This window comes from Apostichopus japonicus, chromosome 14 (genome assembly GCF_037975245.1).
Source record: "Apostichopus japonicus isolate 1M-3 chromosome 14, ASM3797524v1, whole genome shotgun sequence".
NCBI classification, from domain to species: domain Eukaryota; kingdom Metazoa; phylum Echinodermata; class Holothuroidea; order Aspidochirotida; family Stichopodidae; genus Apostichopus; species Apostichopus japonicus.
The window spans coordinates 4,729,976-4,744,786 of record NC_092574.1 but is presented as its reverse complement, the minus strand read 5'-3'; the positions used below and the strand labels follow the sequence as shown (position 1 = coordinate 4,744,786).

Genomic DNA, 14,811 nt, shown 5'->3' with positions numbered 1-14,811 from the left:
TTTGAACTGCATCCACCCCTCCATCCATCATAAAAAAACATAATATGACCGTGCTCATTTATTTATTCTTCTGGTTCAGAGTAAGGAATCAATCATTGCAATTCGACATATGGTTTAACAGTCTTTGGTCACATTCACAAGTTTTATTTTATCTCCTTGTATGTGAATAATAAACAAAAATAGTATATAAAAGAAATATCAGTAACCTATTTATGTTTACACTTCAGTTACAAGAGCCCACAATTTCTGGTGTGACTATATTACATTTGCACAACAAGCGTGTAGTAATCATTGATACTGTCAAACCATTTAAGAATACATAAATTATTCATAATAAAGCCCAAGTAAAAACTTTAGGACAACATTGTTTGGGAAAAGAATATATTTTCAAAACATTTTAGCATGGTAGACAAACCTTTCATCTAAAACGAACATCTACTTCTAAACATGGGTGCATTTAAAAATCGGTGCTTTTCAAAAGTTACAAAAGACGTTACTTCAGTAACTGATGGAATCTCACAACAGTCCCCTAACAACAGGCCTGTGAACAAATGGTCATTACCAGTACCATAGTTCTTGCTGTAAACATCAAGCCACTACCTGTGAGTGGTTGTGTAGTACCATGGTTACCATGATAACATCAGACGCTACCTGTGATTGGTTGTATAGTGCATTCCTCACTAGTCAAAGTGTTCCTACATGTGTAGTTGATTAGCTGTATGCTGTAAAGATAACACTTACTAATGGGACATTCCTAATAAAAAAAAATGTGATGCCTGTTTTGTGATTTTTAATGCAAATATTTTGGTGTTAATACTGCACTCAATCTTTAAGTAATAAACTGGTGTTAAATTACCAAAACTCACATATTTCATTTCGAGCAACTGTCTTAAGGAAAAAGCATAAATTTTGCAAAAGGAGTAGAAATGCATTGACAGGCATGTAGAATTTATCAAGCTATCCCAACACAGTTACAGGGTAGAAAGTTTTTCAAATTGCAAACAAGTTATATTCAACTAGCAACGTTCTTACACATCGATTCTGTGTTTCCAGAAGCCGAGACTAATGTTCCTTACGTAGTTCACGGAACGGCTGCGAATTATACCAGTTGGTGCCAAGTGGACAACTTACATCACATCTTGCACGAACATTGAATGGTTAGGGGACAACTTGACATCTTTTTATTCTGAAAAAGAAAGAAAACAAATTGAAATTTTATGTGCATTCATGGAATCCAAATTGTTGTTAACTATAGGATAAAAGGGATGTGAGACAATCAACCAAGTTTAGCCATTTCAAAAGATGAGGAGTTATATGGAAAATAAAAGCACCACTGTATTTGTTCAACATTTTTAAATTTCTGCAAATCATACTGAGGGCTATGCAAAGACAAATGACAAAAATGTCGCTATTGATGAAACTTAAGACAGCCACTTTGATTTTTCACCAAAATGATAGAAAGCAAGGATGGATGACTGTGTTGAATGTTAACAAGTTTGTAGCTCAGACAGTTTCATTTTAGTGTTATTTCACAGGCAAAATGTAGATTAAAAGTTCCTATGGTTATCTATTATCAGATTTGCAATTTTGGTTGTTGTTCTTTTGCCACTGGGGCTGTCAGATAATGAACCAGAAATTCACTGTCACTCTGCTATGGTTGTATTCAGTTCAAGTCAGTTTTATGCAAAATGTTAAGTTCAACAAAACAGATGTTGCTCATATTCAAACGAAATTGGAAAATTGCCAGAATTGACCTCAAAACATATTCAATTTGACACACTGTGACAGTTTATACACCTATTCCATACAGATAATGCTATATCATGTTGCACTTGTTCCACTACTCCTTTGTCCGATACATGCACAAATTTTCGACAAAACAATTCGCGAAATGAAATAACTCTCCTTCTTTTGTTGGGGTATATATTTGAAAAGAAACCTTAACGAGTTTGGCAACTTCATCTCTGAATCAAAACTGCAGTATGAAATGTTTCCCGAAAAGGGAATGAGGGCAGTATTGAAGACCTTAGCATGCATAGGCTCCATATCATGTGTGGCCTGATTAAGTCACAAATGACATTGCAAGGGTCCTACCTGTACCATGTAAGTAGTTCTATAATGCATAAGGTTGGCAAGTAATATAAACTTTGGGTAGATGAATGAAAAATATACATAAAAATTATGTGTTCCTCATAGTCATCTGCCATGCAAGCAGTTATTTTAGTTATAAATATTTCCACTTTTGTTAGCATTCAACTTAATGGTTCTAACCAAAGCTTCAGGTACATGGACTATTGTATAGGGCGTCACCAATTTCTGTATCAAACAAACCATATTTCAACATTAAAGAACATTTTAACTACATAATATTATCAACATTTGCTAAGTTAATAGTACAGTACCAAGCACAATTTTAGTGCTCCTTTGATAACATTGATGTTTGTAAGCACATTAAGAGATTCCACATGTTTAACTACAAGTTTTCTTGTCATGGTGGAAACATGAGATAGTTTTCCTACGGTTGTAACAACAAAACACAAACTGCAATAATGTTTGCACATTCTTGTGATTGTAATGATTGTTTCCAATGCCTTCATGAAGAATGCTCAGTAAAGCTATTTGGGATATTTTATAGCCATATGAGCTGCAAAGGCAGTAAAATCATAAAGCATAGGCAGTTGTCATTTGGACCAATGCTATTGGTATGTCCTTAGAGCCTTTGCTAAAGGACAAATCTCCTGTGTTTACATTTCAGCACTTTTAAAGTGAGTGAAACAAATATATTCCTGCAACCTAAGATGACTTAGCATGTCTTCAACTTTCAACACTGACTCTCCCTTTCCTTCAACTGCAAGTTAATTTAATTTTAATTTTTAGGTTTACAGTCTTGTTCAGGGCCAAGGCCTTCTCACACGACTTTAAAACTTCACCCTGGTCATTGGTAACTTGTCACACCTATACACCAAAGTGTGCATTATTCAATCAATCTCTCCTGGGGCACCACAGTGCACCACAACCATGTGTCCCCCGGGGGACTTCCCATAGGGTGCAGCCACAAACCGGCGCAAACGACTATATTTACACGTTACCTCCCAAGTCCCCATTTATACACCTGGGTGAAGAGAGGCAATGGAGATAAAGCGCCTTACCCAAGGACACAACGTAATGATCTGGCCAGGGCTCGAACCTGTAATCCTTAGATCACAAGTCCACTGCCTTAACCGCTTGACCACAACACCCTCACAAGTTATTAATAGAGAATCTTTGAAATGAGGATTACATACTTCCAACTGTCCATCAGTAGTACATTAAGTAGTTTATAAAATATTAGAATCCTACCGCAGTAAAAATCAGCAACTGAATGACTCACTCTGTGGATTCTCTTCTATCACCATAATGGTCACACTCTCTCCTTCCAACTCTCCTTGACCTTCCCCTATTTGCACCGAGGTGGAGGAACCATCCAATTGCAGATCTGAAGACGTAGTAGTGGTAGTGTCCCCGCTGCAGGTCGTGAACTGCTGGAATATTCCCATCTGCTGGAGAAGCTGTGCAGCTTCCAGTTCATCGTCACGCCCCGAAACTACCACCTCAACGTTTGGAGTGGCGCCACCATCCCCGCTACCCTGGCCGCACTCGTTTAATCCCTGGGAGAGGATGCTGAGAGATGAAGAAGAAGCAGCATCTCCGGCAGAGATGTTGGTCTCCTCTGTCTTGATCTGATATGTCACGGTCGAGTTCAGTTCTGCTTGCGACTGCAACTGAGAACTTTCCAACACAGCGTCTGGGAGAGACGTCAGTGCCGATGCAGCATCCTGTGCTTCTATCGAGAGGGCGTCCAGTGCACTTTGATTTATCACATTGTGCATGACATCGATCTGACCTGACTGATTTGTCTCTCTCGTTAGGTGATGGATGACCTCGGCAGCGAGGTCAAGCTCCTGACTCGGTATATTGCCCTCATCGCTGATGAGAAATGTATCGGTGGCGTGGACTTCCTTGACATGGTGCTCCACACTCTTCATGTCTGGAAACATCCTGTTGCATTTCGCACACTGGAACAGCTGATTCACCGAGTTTGATGCGCTGCCATTGTTCAGGGCGTCTAAGGCAATGTTGACTTGTTCCGAATCACTGGTCCCACTGCTCGTGCCAGCGTCGAAGTCTAACGGAATGTTGGGAGACTCTCCATGGACATTTGTAAAATGTTTCTTCAGACTAGCGATGCTCTCAAAGTATTCTCCACAGTCCCCACACTGGAAAACATTTATCTGGGTAGGAGGCATCTCGGTCTTAACGTCCAGCTGCTCGCTCTTTTCAACGCGTACTCCTTCCACTGACACAGAACTCCTGTCGACTCCGAACAGCTTAGCTTTCTCTTTCTGAATTATTTCCTGTCTTTCATAGGAGGAGCCTTCTTGTCGTTCCTTTTGCAACAAAGAGATCATGTTCTTCAGTCTGGTGCGCTTGCAATATGCAGCACCTCTGGCCGTTGCGTACCTCTTATGGGATCGTCGAATGTGCTTGTACAGGTAGACCTTATTCTTAAATCCAGCCCCACATTGGTCACATGTCACATCTCTTTTCTCTGTGTGGACAGCCATGTGCGTCCTGAGACGGGCAGATGTGTTGGATTTATAGCCACACTGGTCACAGAGGAAGGTCTTCTGCTTGAAATGTACAAGTTGTACATGTTGCCTGAGGAAGGCTACCCGATTAAAACCCTTCTGACAGTACTTACACTTGACAAAGAGGATACCATCCCTGCCGGTAAAATGAACCTTACGTCCGATTATCTGTGCAATCTGCTTGGACGTCATCTCGGGGTGCTCTTCAATGATGTGTCTCTTCATGACTTTCTCATCTTCGGTATTGAATTCTGTTTCCACGCAGAAAGAGCATTTCATCTTGCCGCCGTAGTGGTCTTTCCTCTTGTGTAGATACACATACTCTCTGTACGGGAACCGTTTGCTGCAGAGATCACAACCAAAGTCTTGCTTCTTGTGAGTGATGAGGATGTGCCTGTCCAGGAGGAACTTGTGCCGACATTTGTAGTCACACTCGGTGCAGTGTAAGTCTGCTTTGCCCTCGTGAGAGCCAGTGTGTATCTTCCAGCTGCCTAGAGAATGCAACAGGAATCCACAGTACGAGCATTCCCTCTTCCCGTACCGTGCAAACATAAAGGACAGTGTCTGCATTGATAAGTGCCTGTACTCGATATTCCTTATGAAAGCATCATACGCACTGCCAAAGTTGAGTAACTTCATCTCTTCCACTGTCACCACAGTTGCGACAGGTCGGCCCGTCTCGGTGCTCCCGCTGTTCTGTTGCGAGACTCTTCGCTCTTCCTCCCGAACTCTCATGTTCATGTCCAGTCCGATGATGTCACACTCTGGGATGGAAGCTTCGTCCAATGCGCTGGCAACAAAGATGCTTTGGATGATGCTCCTCTCGTACAGCAACTGGATGAGGTGGTCATTATTCGATTGGACTGAAGCAATGTCTTCAGCTATGTGAACTTTTAAGTGATCTAACAATGCCTGGCTACTGTGGAACTTGGTCAGACATTCACTGCAGACCAAGATCACCCTGTGTTTGCGACCATGATTGACAAATGCTGCTTCACCGTTGGTTGTGTACGGACATAAGGGGCACGTATAGTGTGGGTCGTGCCTCTTTTCATGGTCTCTTCGAGCGTGCCTGCTCTTCTGCCTCTCGCCACAATATCGACATGTGAAAGCATCAGCTGTTAGGTTAATATTCACAAGTTCTTCCGGTTTCTTACCGTGTACCGTCATCATGTGTTCTTCTTTCGTTCCTTCTGGAACTTTCTTGTGACAAAATTGACACGAGTTATTGAAATCTCTGTTCCAATATTTGTAATGTCTGTTCAATTTCTCTTGATCGTATGTGTTGTAACTGCAAAACTGACATTGCAGGTAACCGCCGTGGGCTTTCTTCATGTGTGCTGTGATCCTGCCCCGTTTCCTGGACAGAAAGTCACAACTCTTACATTGGAATGGAAAGTAATCTTTCACATGCTGGCACAAGTGTTCCTGCATCTGTTCTGTCGTGAGGTTTATTTTGTTGCAAAAGTTGCACAAACAGAAGGTACCACCGTTCTGCACTGATAGCTGTACTTTCTCTGAAGCCCCCACTAAATCCATTCCACCAGAATACTGACGTGGCATGACGGACAGGCTGATTTTCTCTTTGTCTTCGTCGGACAGCTCTTCCATCTTTTTGGCTAATTTTTCGTACTTGTTTGCCCTCGACGGTCTCACGGTCTTCTTTTTTGCTCGCACCGGTTTGTCATCTGCCGCAGTTTCGACAACTTTTGTATCTTCGTCCTTTCTCGCAGACTTCTTTTCTGCACATGTGTTTTCGTCGTCTGGGACGGGTTCACTTGCAACTTCGTCGCTTTCCACGGGATCAGTGATTTCTTTCTCTCCCTCTTTTGAGACCTCTCCTTCCTCTGATGATATTTGTGGTGAGATGTCTTTTGCAGATGTTTCTACATTCGCCGGGGGGAGAATAGGCTCCAATCCATCTTTTGTTGCCACAACTTCTAACAGAGAATCTTTTTCAATTGTTGAAGTGATAGCAGACTTTAGCACATCTTCTTCCGGCTCTGCCATCTCAACATCATCTTTATCCTTTTTGACTTCTTCTTCTTCCGGGACAATTTGTTCATCTTTCTCATTTTCGACCGGTCCACTGGAGTCCTTTCCCTCCTTGGCTTTGTACGCTTTCTCAGACTTTGGTGTCTTTTGCTCCTTGGTAGATATGACAGGTGTCTTGGTCGGTTTACTCTTCTTAGAACCTGATGCTGCACGTCTAGGTGATGCAGACTTCTGCTTTGGAGTTGCTACTGGCTCATCGTCCATTGCAGCAAAGCATTTGTGTTTGGTTAGCTGTCTCGCCTTGGCGAAGGTTCTTTTGCATTTTGGACAAGTGCCGTGTGGTATTTGTGTAGGCGTTAAAGAACTTTTAGCAGGTGGTTTTTTAGTGTATTTACTGTGATCTTTGCCATTCGCTGGTGCCTTCTGTGTTACGCTCTCCGGTTGGGGCTCGGTCACCTGCTTCGCAGCATTTACACCTGTACCGTCCGAATGAATAATCTCGCTTCCTGGCATCTCTGAAACATTGGGTAGTGACTCTTCCTGAGAGCTGCTCTTTGTGTTCTCCATCAGTTCTCCATCAGTTCTCATTGCATCGACTTCCCTGTCTGTGACATTGTCTGTTTTCTGGTTACTAGATTCATGTTGTCCATCCGTTCTTCCACTGGTTTCAGTAGAGTCAGGAGCCTCTACAGATGGTTTGCCTTGCTCTCTTGTTTCATCACTTGTATCACATTTCTCAGTATCTATTTCATCTGCTTCTTGTGGAGTCACAGGTGTCTCCTCAATTGGCTCACCTTCGTGGTTTCTCTTTGCTGCTTTATCCATGTCGTCTGCAGGATCAGATGCACTTCTTAATCTCTTAGATCCTCTTTCAGGGCTTTCAGCTGCATCCATTACATTACTCTTTGGTCCTTCTGTCATTTCAACTTTTTTTCTCTTATTGACATCCTTTGACTTATCGGAGGATGTTGTATTTGTCTCTGTTGTTTTTTCCTCATCAGAGATACCCACAGCACTCTCTAATTTCTTTCCAATTAGCTTGTGCTTCTGTCTGCAATGATCTTCTACTGCCTTTCTCGGACCACTGAACTTCGTACACTTAAGACAAGTGTATCTACCTGTAAGAGATAAAGTTGAACAGTTATTAAAGGATGATTTAAGGCAAAAATAAATTGCATTCAACAGCTTCAACAATTTCTATCAGTGCAGATAAAATTTACTCCTTTTTAATGTAAAACACAAATAACTCATAAGTCAAATGAGTGTAACAACAAGCTTAACGCAGAGATCATTATATGAGCTCCTTAGAAGAATGCACCCCAAAATAAGGGCTTCCTGAGATATCTGCAGGTGTTGAAGGTTGGTCAAGAAACCATGGTGATAAATTCCACCTTTGGTTAGCTCTAAGGAGGATATTGATGTTCAGAAATCTGTTCTTTCAAATTGTTATTTAGAAATGTATTTTAAACCGTTTACAAAAAGCCTTGTAAGGGCAGGAATTATCATATATTCACTTGCAAGGGGAGTGACCAGTAGCTAAGGGAGTAAGGGTAAACAGTGCTAAAAAGTTATCCAGTTCACTATACAGTACACACAGTAGAACCAGAGAGTGACTGTTGTGAGGAGACAGGTAAGCAAGGAAGCAAATTTAGGAAAAAGATACTTTAATGAGGTTTCAACTTGCAGAGTGAACCTTGAAATATTATTGACTGATAAGACACACTAAAAGATGTGATGGAAATAGGAGGTATTACTAAAACTATTTTTCAGAGCTTCAAGGTATTGTATTTTCAAGAATCAAGATACAAATATTAGGCTTTGTCAAAACACTTTTTAGTGCTTTTCACACATACTTTCTCTGTTTTTTTTTTTTTTATCGAATTTCGATGCTGAAGAAAGAAAATTACATGGATTAACAGACCAAAAGAAATCCTATATCACAGCAAAAATCTGGTCATTGATCAACGGGTGGGAGAAGTTCAAAATAAAGTTTAACGAAAATGCTTAAATGGTGACCTCTTGTTTATAATACTGCACTTGGATGAAATATGAATTCTGGCTCTTCAAGTATGATTTGTTACCTTTGGCTGCAGGTTTCTGTGCAGGTGGTGTAGTTTTTGACTTGTGTACTTTCTTCTTCACAGAAACAGCACTTTTCCTGAAAGCTCCTCTCCTGCCATGAGCTGCTGATTGTCTTGTGCGTGTCATCTTTCCTTTGAACAAATACAATTTACCAAAAATTAGTTAACAAATCAATCTGCACACAAACTATCCAAAGCAGAAAGCCTATGTTACATGTCTTAAATTTGAACAAGAGAAAACAGAATAGGGCCAGGTCACCATCCACAGGCACTTCCAATGGTACTTGGTGTGCATTTAAGTTAAAGCTCATATTTATTTCTCATTTGATTTGATTTAGCTCACACCAAAATACAACAAACAAGACACATGGTATAGGGATACCACAGAAAAATCTGTCCAGCAAACTTATTTCCACTGTGGTCCCTGTACAAACAAAACAATTAATAAAGCAAAAACACCAACAACAAAAAAACACAAATCCAAAATCCAAAAATTCTACAACAAGTAAGACACTCAGTGTTCGATTTTTCCGGTATCGCATCGCAAAATGCGATCCAAAACAACAAACTTGCGAGACGTTTCCAAATCAGCATCGCACATTGTGCCGATTTGTGCGATACAAATTCCTAGTCAGACTTGGGAGCAAACACTCAAACCTTAACTTACGAACTGTCGATCACAATGTAGAAGTTATAATTTATTGAGTTTATACTCAATGTACAACTTATTCACTTGACCGTATAGCGAAAAAAAAAAACCTGAAAAAATAATATCCTACCATAGTTAAGTGTAAAGCAAATAGCCTAACCACCTCGGCGGTTACGAATCTCACGTAACTAAAAGGTTCCCTGGCAACTTGCCAAAAAAATGTTAACAAACAGGTGTTACACAGGGGATGAGCTCACAGTTGTTGGGAAGGTACCTGGGCAAATTCGCAGCACATGTACCGTGGTACAGTAGTTGGGTATAGGGTTAAACACTGCAGTTGTAAAAATGTACGCATAGTGCACGCTATTCATTGTTAGGCAGTCTAGAAACGGGGCTTTGCTGAACGTTGTTTGTTTCATAATATTGGAAGTTTTGTAAGTTGCACTTTTTAAAGATTGAAAGACAGATTAAATCTCTTTTCATTTTATAACATAATATAGCTACTCTAACTTGTCATTTTAAAATTTTCATCAGTTTCGTGACAATTTAAATAAAAAATGTTGTCAGTATTTTGCATCCTCAACTGCGGATTTTTTCATGGCCAGACATCGCAAAAAATGACAACAATTTTCGGGATCCCCACGAGGGGTTCTACCCCATGACCCCACCATAGCCCTAAGACGGGCCCCTGGACACCACGCCTTTATGCTCGCACGTTACGCGTGCTAGGCAGGCGAACACCGGCGGGAAATCGGCAGTGTGTTCGCGGGAAATTGAACAAGGTTTTCCAACACTGCTGAACTGTGCAGTTACTGTATGCATCATGTTCAAGGTTTTCACGGAGGCCTTTCAGGAAATGAATGGTTAGTACAGTGTATATATGCTGCACTAATGCTGTGTGTAGGCCAAGGTTCACGAAGGTCATTGGTTATATTCGCGCGCCGTAGACGTGTTTTAAGATGTTACGGAGAGTCAGGTTTCCATGGATATTAATCAAAAATGAATCTGAGTTTAACTGACGCTAAAGAAATGGATCGTCTTGGGCAGATTAACAAATCATTGCAAGTATAAATAAGTAGAGGTAGCTCTGCTGTTAAAAAGAAAAGTTCAATATCGGCTTGCTGTTATCGGCAATTAGGCAAAATTTTATCGATACCGATATGCTGCCGATATTGCAAATATCGGCCGATACCGATATTGAAAACAATTATCGTAGCAACACTAGTATAAATAATAATAATAAACAAACATTTTCTAGTTAATACATTGATCACCAACACTTGGTCCGTTTTGTGGTAATTTCAAAACTGCTATTCAATATTGGGGAATTGCTATGCAACAAAAATATTGTATAGCAATTGTCGAAATTTTTTGCTATGCAATTTTTTGGCCATAAGTCGAACACTGAAGACACTGAACTTGGCTCATAGGAAAATATAAAATCCTCAGACACTTTGGCTATCAGTAAGTCCAAAAATTGCTTTTTGACTCCCTGTTACAATGTTTCAAGACTGGTGATGAGCTCTGAAACGCCATAGGAAGAGACTTCCACAGCTTACTGGCAGTATAAAGAAAAGTAAACTGCCAATAACTTGATCTATAAACATGAGTTGTACAAGAGTTTTCACTTCCTCTAGTTCTAAGACTATAGATGCAACAACCTAAGCATTGTCAAGTTACAGTAGATAGTTACAGTAGCTTGGAGCAGGGTTGTTAATTATCCTAAATATATGGGTGAACTTTAAGAATTAACTCCATATGCAGCAGGAAGCCAATTTATCAGTTTGAAATACTGAGGAAGTATAGTATCACACACTTTCAGACCTAAAGTAAACCTGATCAATATATTTTGAAAAGTCTATGTTTAGATTATTATTACTGTTTAGATATAATTCTCTACTAAGAATGGTTTCAATGGTTTTTAAAATCCCTGCCTGAAGCCAAAAGGGCTGTGTCATTGGCAAAAGTAGCACTCTGCTGGAAAAAAACACTATAAATATTCTTAAAATACACAGAGTATAAAAACAGGCCAAGAATAGAGCCCTGAGGAACACCATTATCAATTTAAGCTTGACTGCACATGTGACCATTAATGTCAACCATCTGCTGCCTACAGTACCAGTTAACACAGGAAGTGAACCAATTAATACAAGAGACACCCATACCACATGTCTTTTGTTTAGCCAAAAGGATCTTATGGTTTACAGTGTCAAATGCCTTTCGAAGATCACGTAATACAATCCCAACAAGATTACCTTTATGTATCTCTGACCTTATAAGATTGATAAGAAATATCAGTCGTCGCGTAGAATATCCCTGACCGAAACCAGATTGAAAATCAAACAGAATGTTTAACTTACTGATGTACTCACTAATTTGGTTGACAACAACCTTTTCTAGGATCTTTGGTACAGGGCTCACGATACATAAGGCAAAAATTCTCCTCCTGTGTCTTATCAGCTTTTTGTACAAAGGAAAAACCTAGCAATTTTGTGATCTATAGGAACTGTACCATGATGTAATGTTCAACAAATTAATGAAGTGTGCTGGTGGGGGGGGGGGGGTATATAAGGAGTACCATAAATAATGAATTTAGCCGGGATACTGTCAAGCCCTATGGCTTTTTTAGGAGTCCATCATAATATTCCTTATTTCCTCCTCACCAACAGCTGACAATTCTAGAGGACTAGTCAAGTTAGGTAAAACAATGGCACATAAGCTGGAGGCATTATCAACATCTTGACCAGAAGCTGGTGGCAGCTTATTGAAAGAGAAGAAGCCACTGAGGTAATATATTTATTAAACTTCTCACCAACTATGTCATTTATCAAAAGAGTCGCTTGCATCATCACCAGATAAACAAACACAAGAACTGACTTTGACCTTTTTGGAGTGAGCACCTAAATCTTTTAAAACATTCCAAAGCTATCATTTACTTTCTTATGATAAAGACTTTGTGACATTAAGTGATGCTGAATGAAAGATATTACATGTATGAAAGAAACAAGAAAGAAACATTTTACAAAACTAACGTTCTTTCTGAAGAAGGGATGAGTAGGTGCAAATAGGCAAATAAGAGAAAGGGGAAGACAAAACTCAATAACGTTAATCTAATTTTATCTTGAAAAGCATACTGAGCTTTTTCTATACTTGCAGGGAAACATTGCAAAGGATTCATCAAAAGAGTACTTAGTTACTTCAGTTATGTTTTTCTAGTGTTCTTCAGATGTTAAACTTCCTATTGTAATGTAAGCCTCACCAAAGTAGCAACTGACTGGTTTGAAATATTCGTAACAATGCAAACTTAATTGACAGAACATGCATGCAAACTCTTTATCATACACATATGGCTTTAAATTTTAAGAGTCAAAACTGAATACCCGATGATCCCTACAGTTTGCTAAAAGATATGCAATTTTGGAGTGATTTAGTAGGGCTTTCTACGTATTGTAAACTCTTTGAACTCTCTGGCCTGGGTTATCCCGGATTATTCGAACCAATTAACCTCCGGTTTAACCCGGAGGTCACTGGTTTGAATGCCGTTCTAATCATAAATTTCTTTGCTCTTTCCAGGCTTTTCTTTGGCTGGAGTCAAGAGTTGCTATGGGACTTGTACAATTTTTATTAGAGGAAGAATTGCTGTTTTTATTTTTAATAGTAGTACTAGGCTAGTAAAGGCTTCATAATTGACGCACCTTCAGATTTTACTAGCAATGATACAGCAGGCAATCTAAACTTTCTGCAGCGAAGCAGAGCGAGTTTGAATCCATTTCAGGTATGTGCTGATCAAATTGTGGTTTGTATTAATCTTTTAACACAGTTTTGCCCGTATTTTCAGCATTTGGAAATCTTACTCCCTAAAAATAACCAAACTTGCCTCAACATGATACCATTAGGCCTACTAGTACTACTAGTAGTAGTAGTACTACTCTCTGGGACCTGACCTGTCTGACTCTCTGAGCTTAGTTAGAGGCTCAGAGCATAGCAAACAGAATCCAGAGTCAATGGATGTATACTCAAAGTTAGCTTATCACGAATGTGTCCATTGCGGGGTATGAAAGAACTTGAACACGGCAGACATTTTGTGGTCAAATGCTGCTCAATTGTATGTTGCGCAGGCAGAGAACAATAAATATTTTGAGATTACATTTCTGAGAAACTACACATAAAACACATGCAACTGAGTGATTTGGATCTTCTTTGATGACATCGTTGATCAAATTCTTAAGTGCGTCAATTATGAGCCCACCATGCTGTACTATGGTTTTACTGCTCTCTTCGCAGTCCTATAAACATGATTTAGGCTTATTCGGACTAACGATAGGCTACCTAACAACAGATGTATTGACTTGTAAGTTACTGTACACATATCAACACTAACGTTACAATAAAGGGGCTCCACGATATCGCGACACGATTTAACTTAACGTTATTCTTTCTACTAGATGCTTAATATTTCCTACCTTTGTACACTACAATGTTTAATCCTTTAATATAGTTGAAACCCACCCCTTCTCTTACCTTTAAAGAAAGTGACAGTGACACCAACAGCGAAATATTGAAAATAAACGTTCGGTGATATTGACGGAAAAGTCTGGCAATCAAGCGTTAGGCGTGGAAATTTGCTAATGTGAGCCCTGGGATGCACACTACAAAAGACCAACCCTTCTCCCTCCGCAACATTAAGTTACCAATCAAAACACGGTGTACTTGACCAGTTCACGAAACTTTGAGAACAACAAGAAAACCTAGGAAAATTAAAAAAGACCCGCTTTATGTAGCTATTTTAATGACAATTTTGCATTTAATGTGCGAAGAAGTGCTTCTTTACATAAGCGTACGAATAACATGAGTGATGCATACTACTATCCCAGCATGCCTAGCACAGGACTGTGCTGAATTTCTGTGATGCCTAGCCGAGTTGCAATTAGTGACGTCAGAACATTTTGCCGCTTTTTAGTTCGTGCATTAACACGGCACATACTGTGTACTACGGTAATATACAAATGTGGAAATTGGTTGGATATCCATTTCTATTGTTGTGCAGGCGTTTGAATTAGCTCCATGGGTTCACGTATATTATGACACACCGACGCCTACGATGAGCCAGTGGGGCCAGTGGGCCACAACGGCTGTCCCAAACTAGGTGTTCGAATCAACCGATCCGAAAATTACATGAACATATCCGTTATTTTGGCCGAAATGTAGCCATATAGAAGTTTATTCTGCGGTTTGGCCGTAAGGTTTCACAGCTATCTGGCAAACCTGATCAGCATATGGACTACAATATACAGCTAAAGGGGAAAGGTGGAAATTCCCTATTTTTGTATATCATTGTGGTGGTTTATGCCAATATTGTCTACTAAAAATGAATATTTTGAACAAACTATAGGAAAAATGAAGAAACTTCCTCTAAGTATTAGAATTCATAAACAATATTCAGTTTAAAGCTTTGCCA

At 39.8% G+C, this 14,811-nt stretch overlaps 1 protein-coding gene across 3 annotated transcripts; it reads right to left on the bottom strand.

Moving 5' to 3' along the window:
* Positions 1-108: 108 nt before the first annotated feature.
* LOC139979472 (uncharacterized) lies at positions 109-14,220 on the bottom strand. Of its 3 annotated transcripts, none has more exons than XM_071990304.1 (4): positions 13,875-14,220; positions 8,705-8,831; positions 3,340-7,741; positions 109-1,186 (listed from the first exon to the last, which is right to left on the bottom strand). In XM_071990304.1, the coding sequence occupies exons 2-3, from the start codon at positions 8,829-8,831 to the stop codon at positions 3,351-3,353; spliced, it is 4,518 nt and encodes a 1,505-aa protein (XP_071846405.1). In that variant the 5' UTR covers positions 13,875-14,220; the 3' UTR covers positions 109-1,186; positions 3,340-3,350. The 3 variants fall into 3 exon arrangements, with proteins under 3 accessions (XP_071846405.1, XP_071846404.1, XP_071846406.1); XM_071990303.1 differs by having other exon boundaries at positions 8,705-8,836; positions 13,875-14,219; XM_071990305.1 differs by having other exon boundaries at positions 3,371-7,741; positions 8,705-8,836; positions 13,875-14,217.
* Positions 14,221-14,811: the final 591 nt, after the last annotated feature.

Coding starts and splice junctions, on each gene's coding strand:
- LOC139979472 (XM_071990304.1), bottom strand. CDS start 8,831: ATGACACGCACAAGACAATCAGCAGCTCATGGCAGGAGAGGAGCTTTC. Junction 7,742..8,704: donor ACAGAAACCTGCAGCCAAAG/GTAACAAATCAT, acceptor TATCTCTTACAG/GTAGATACACTTGTCTTAAG.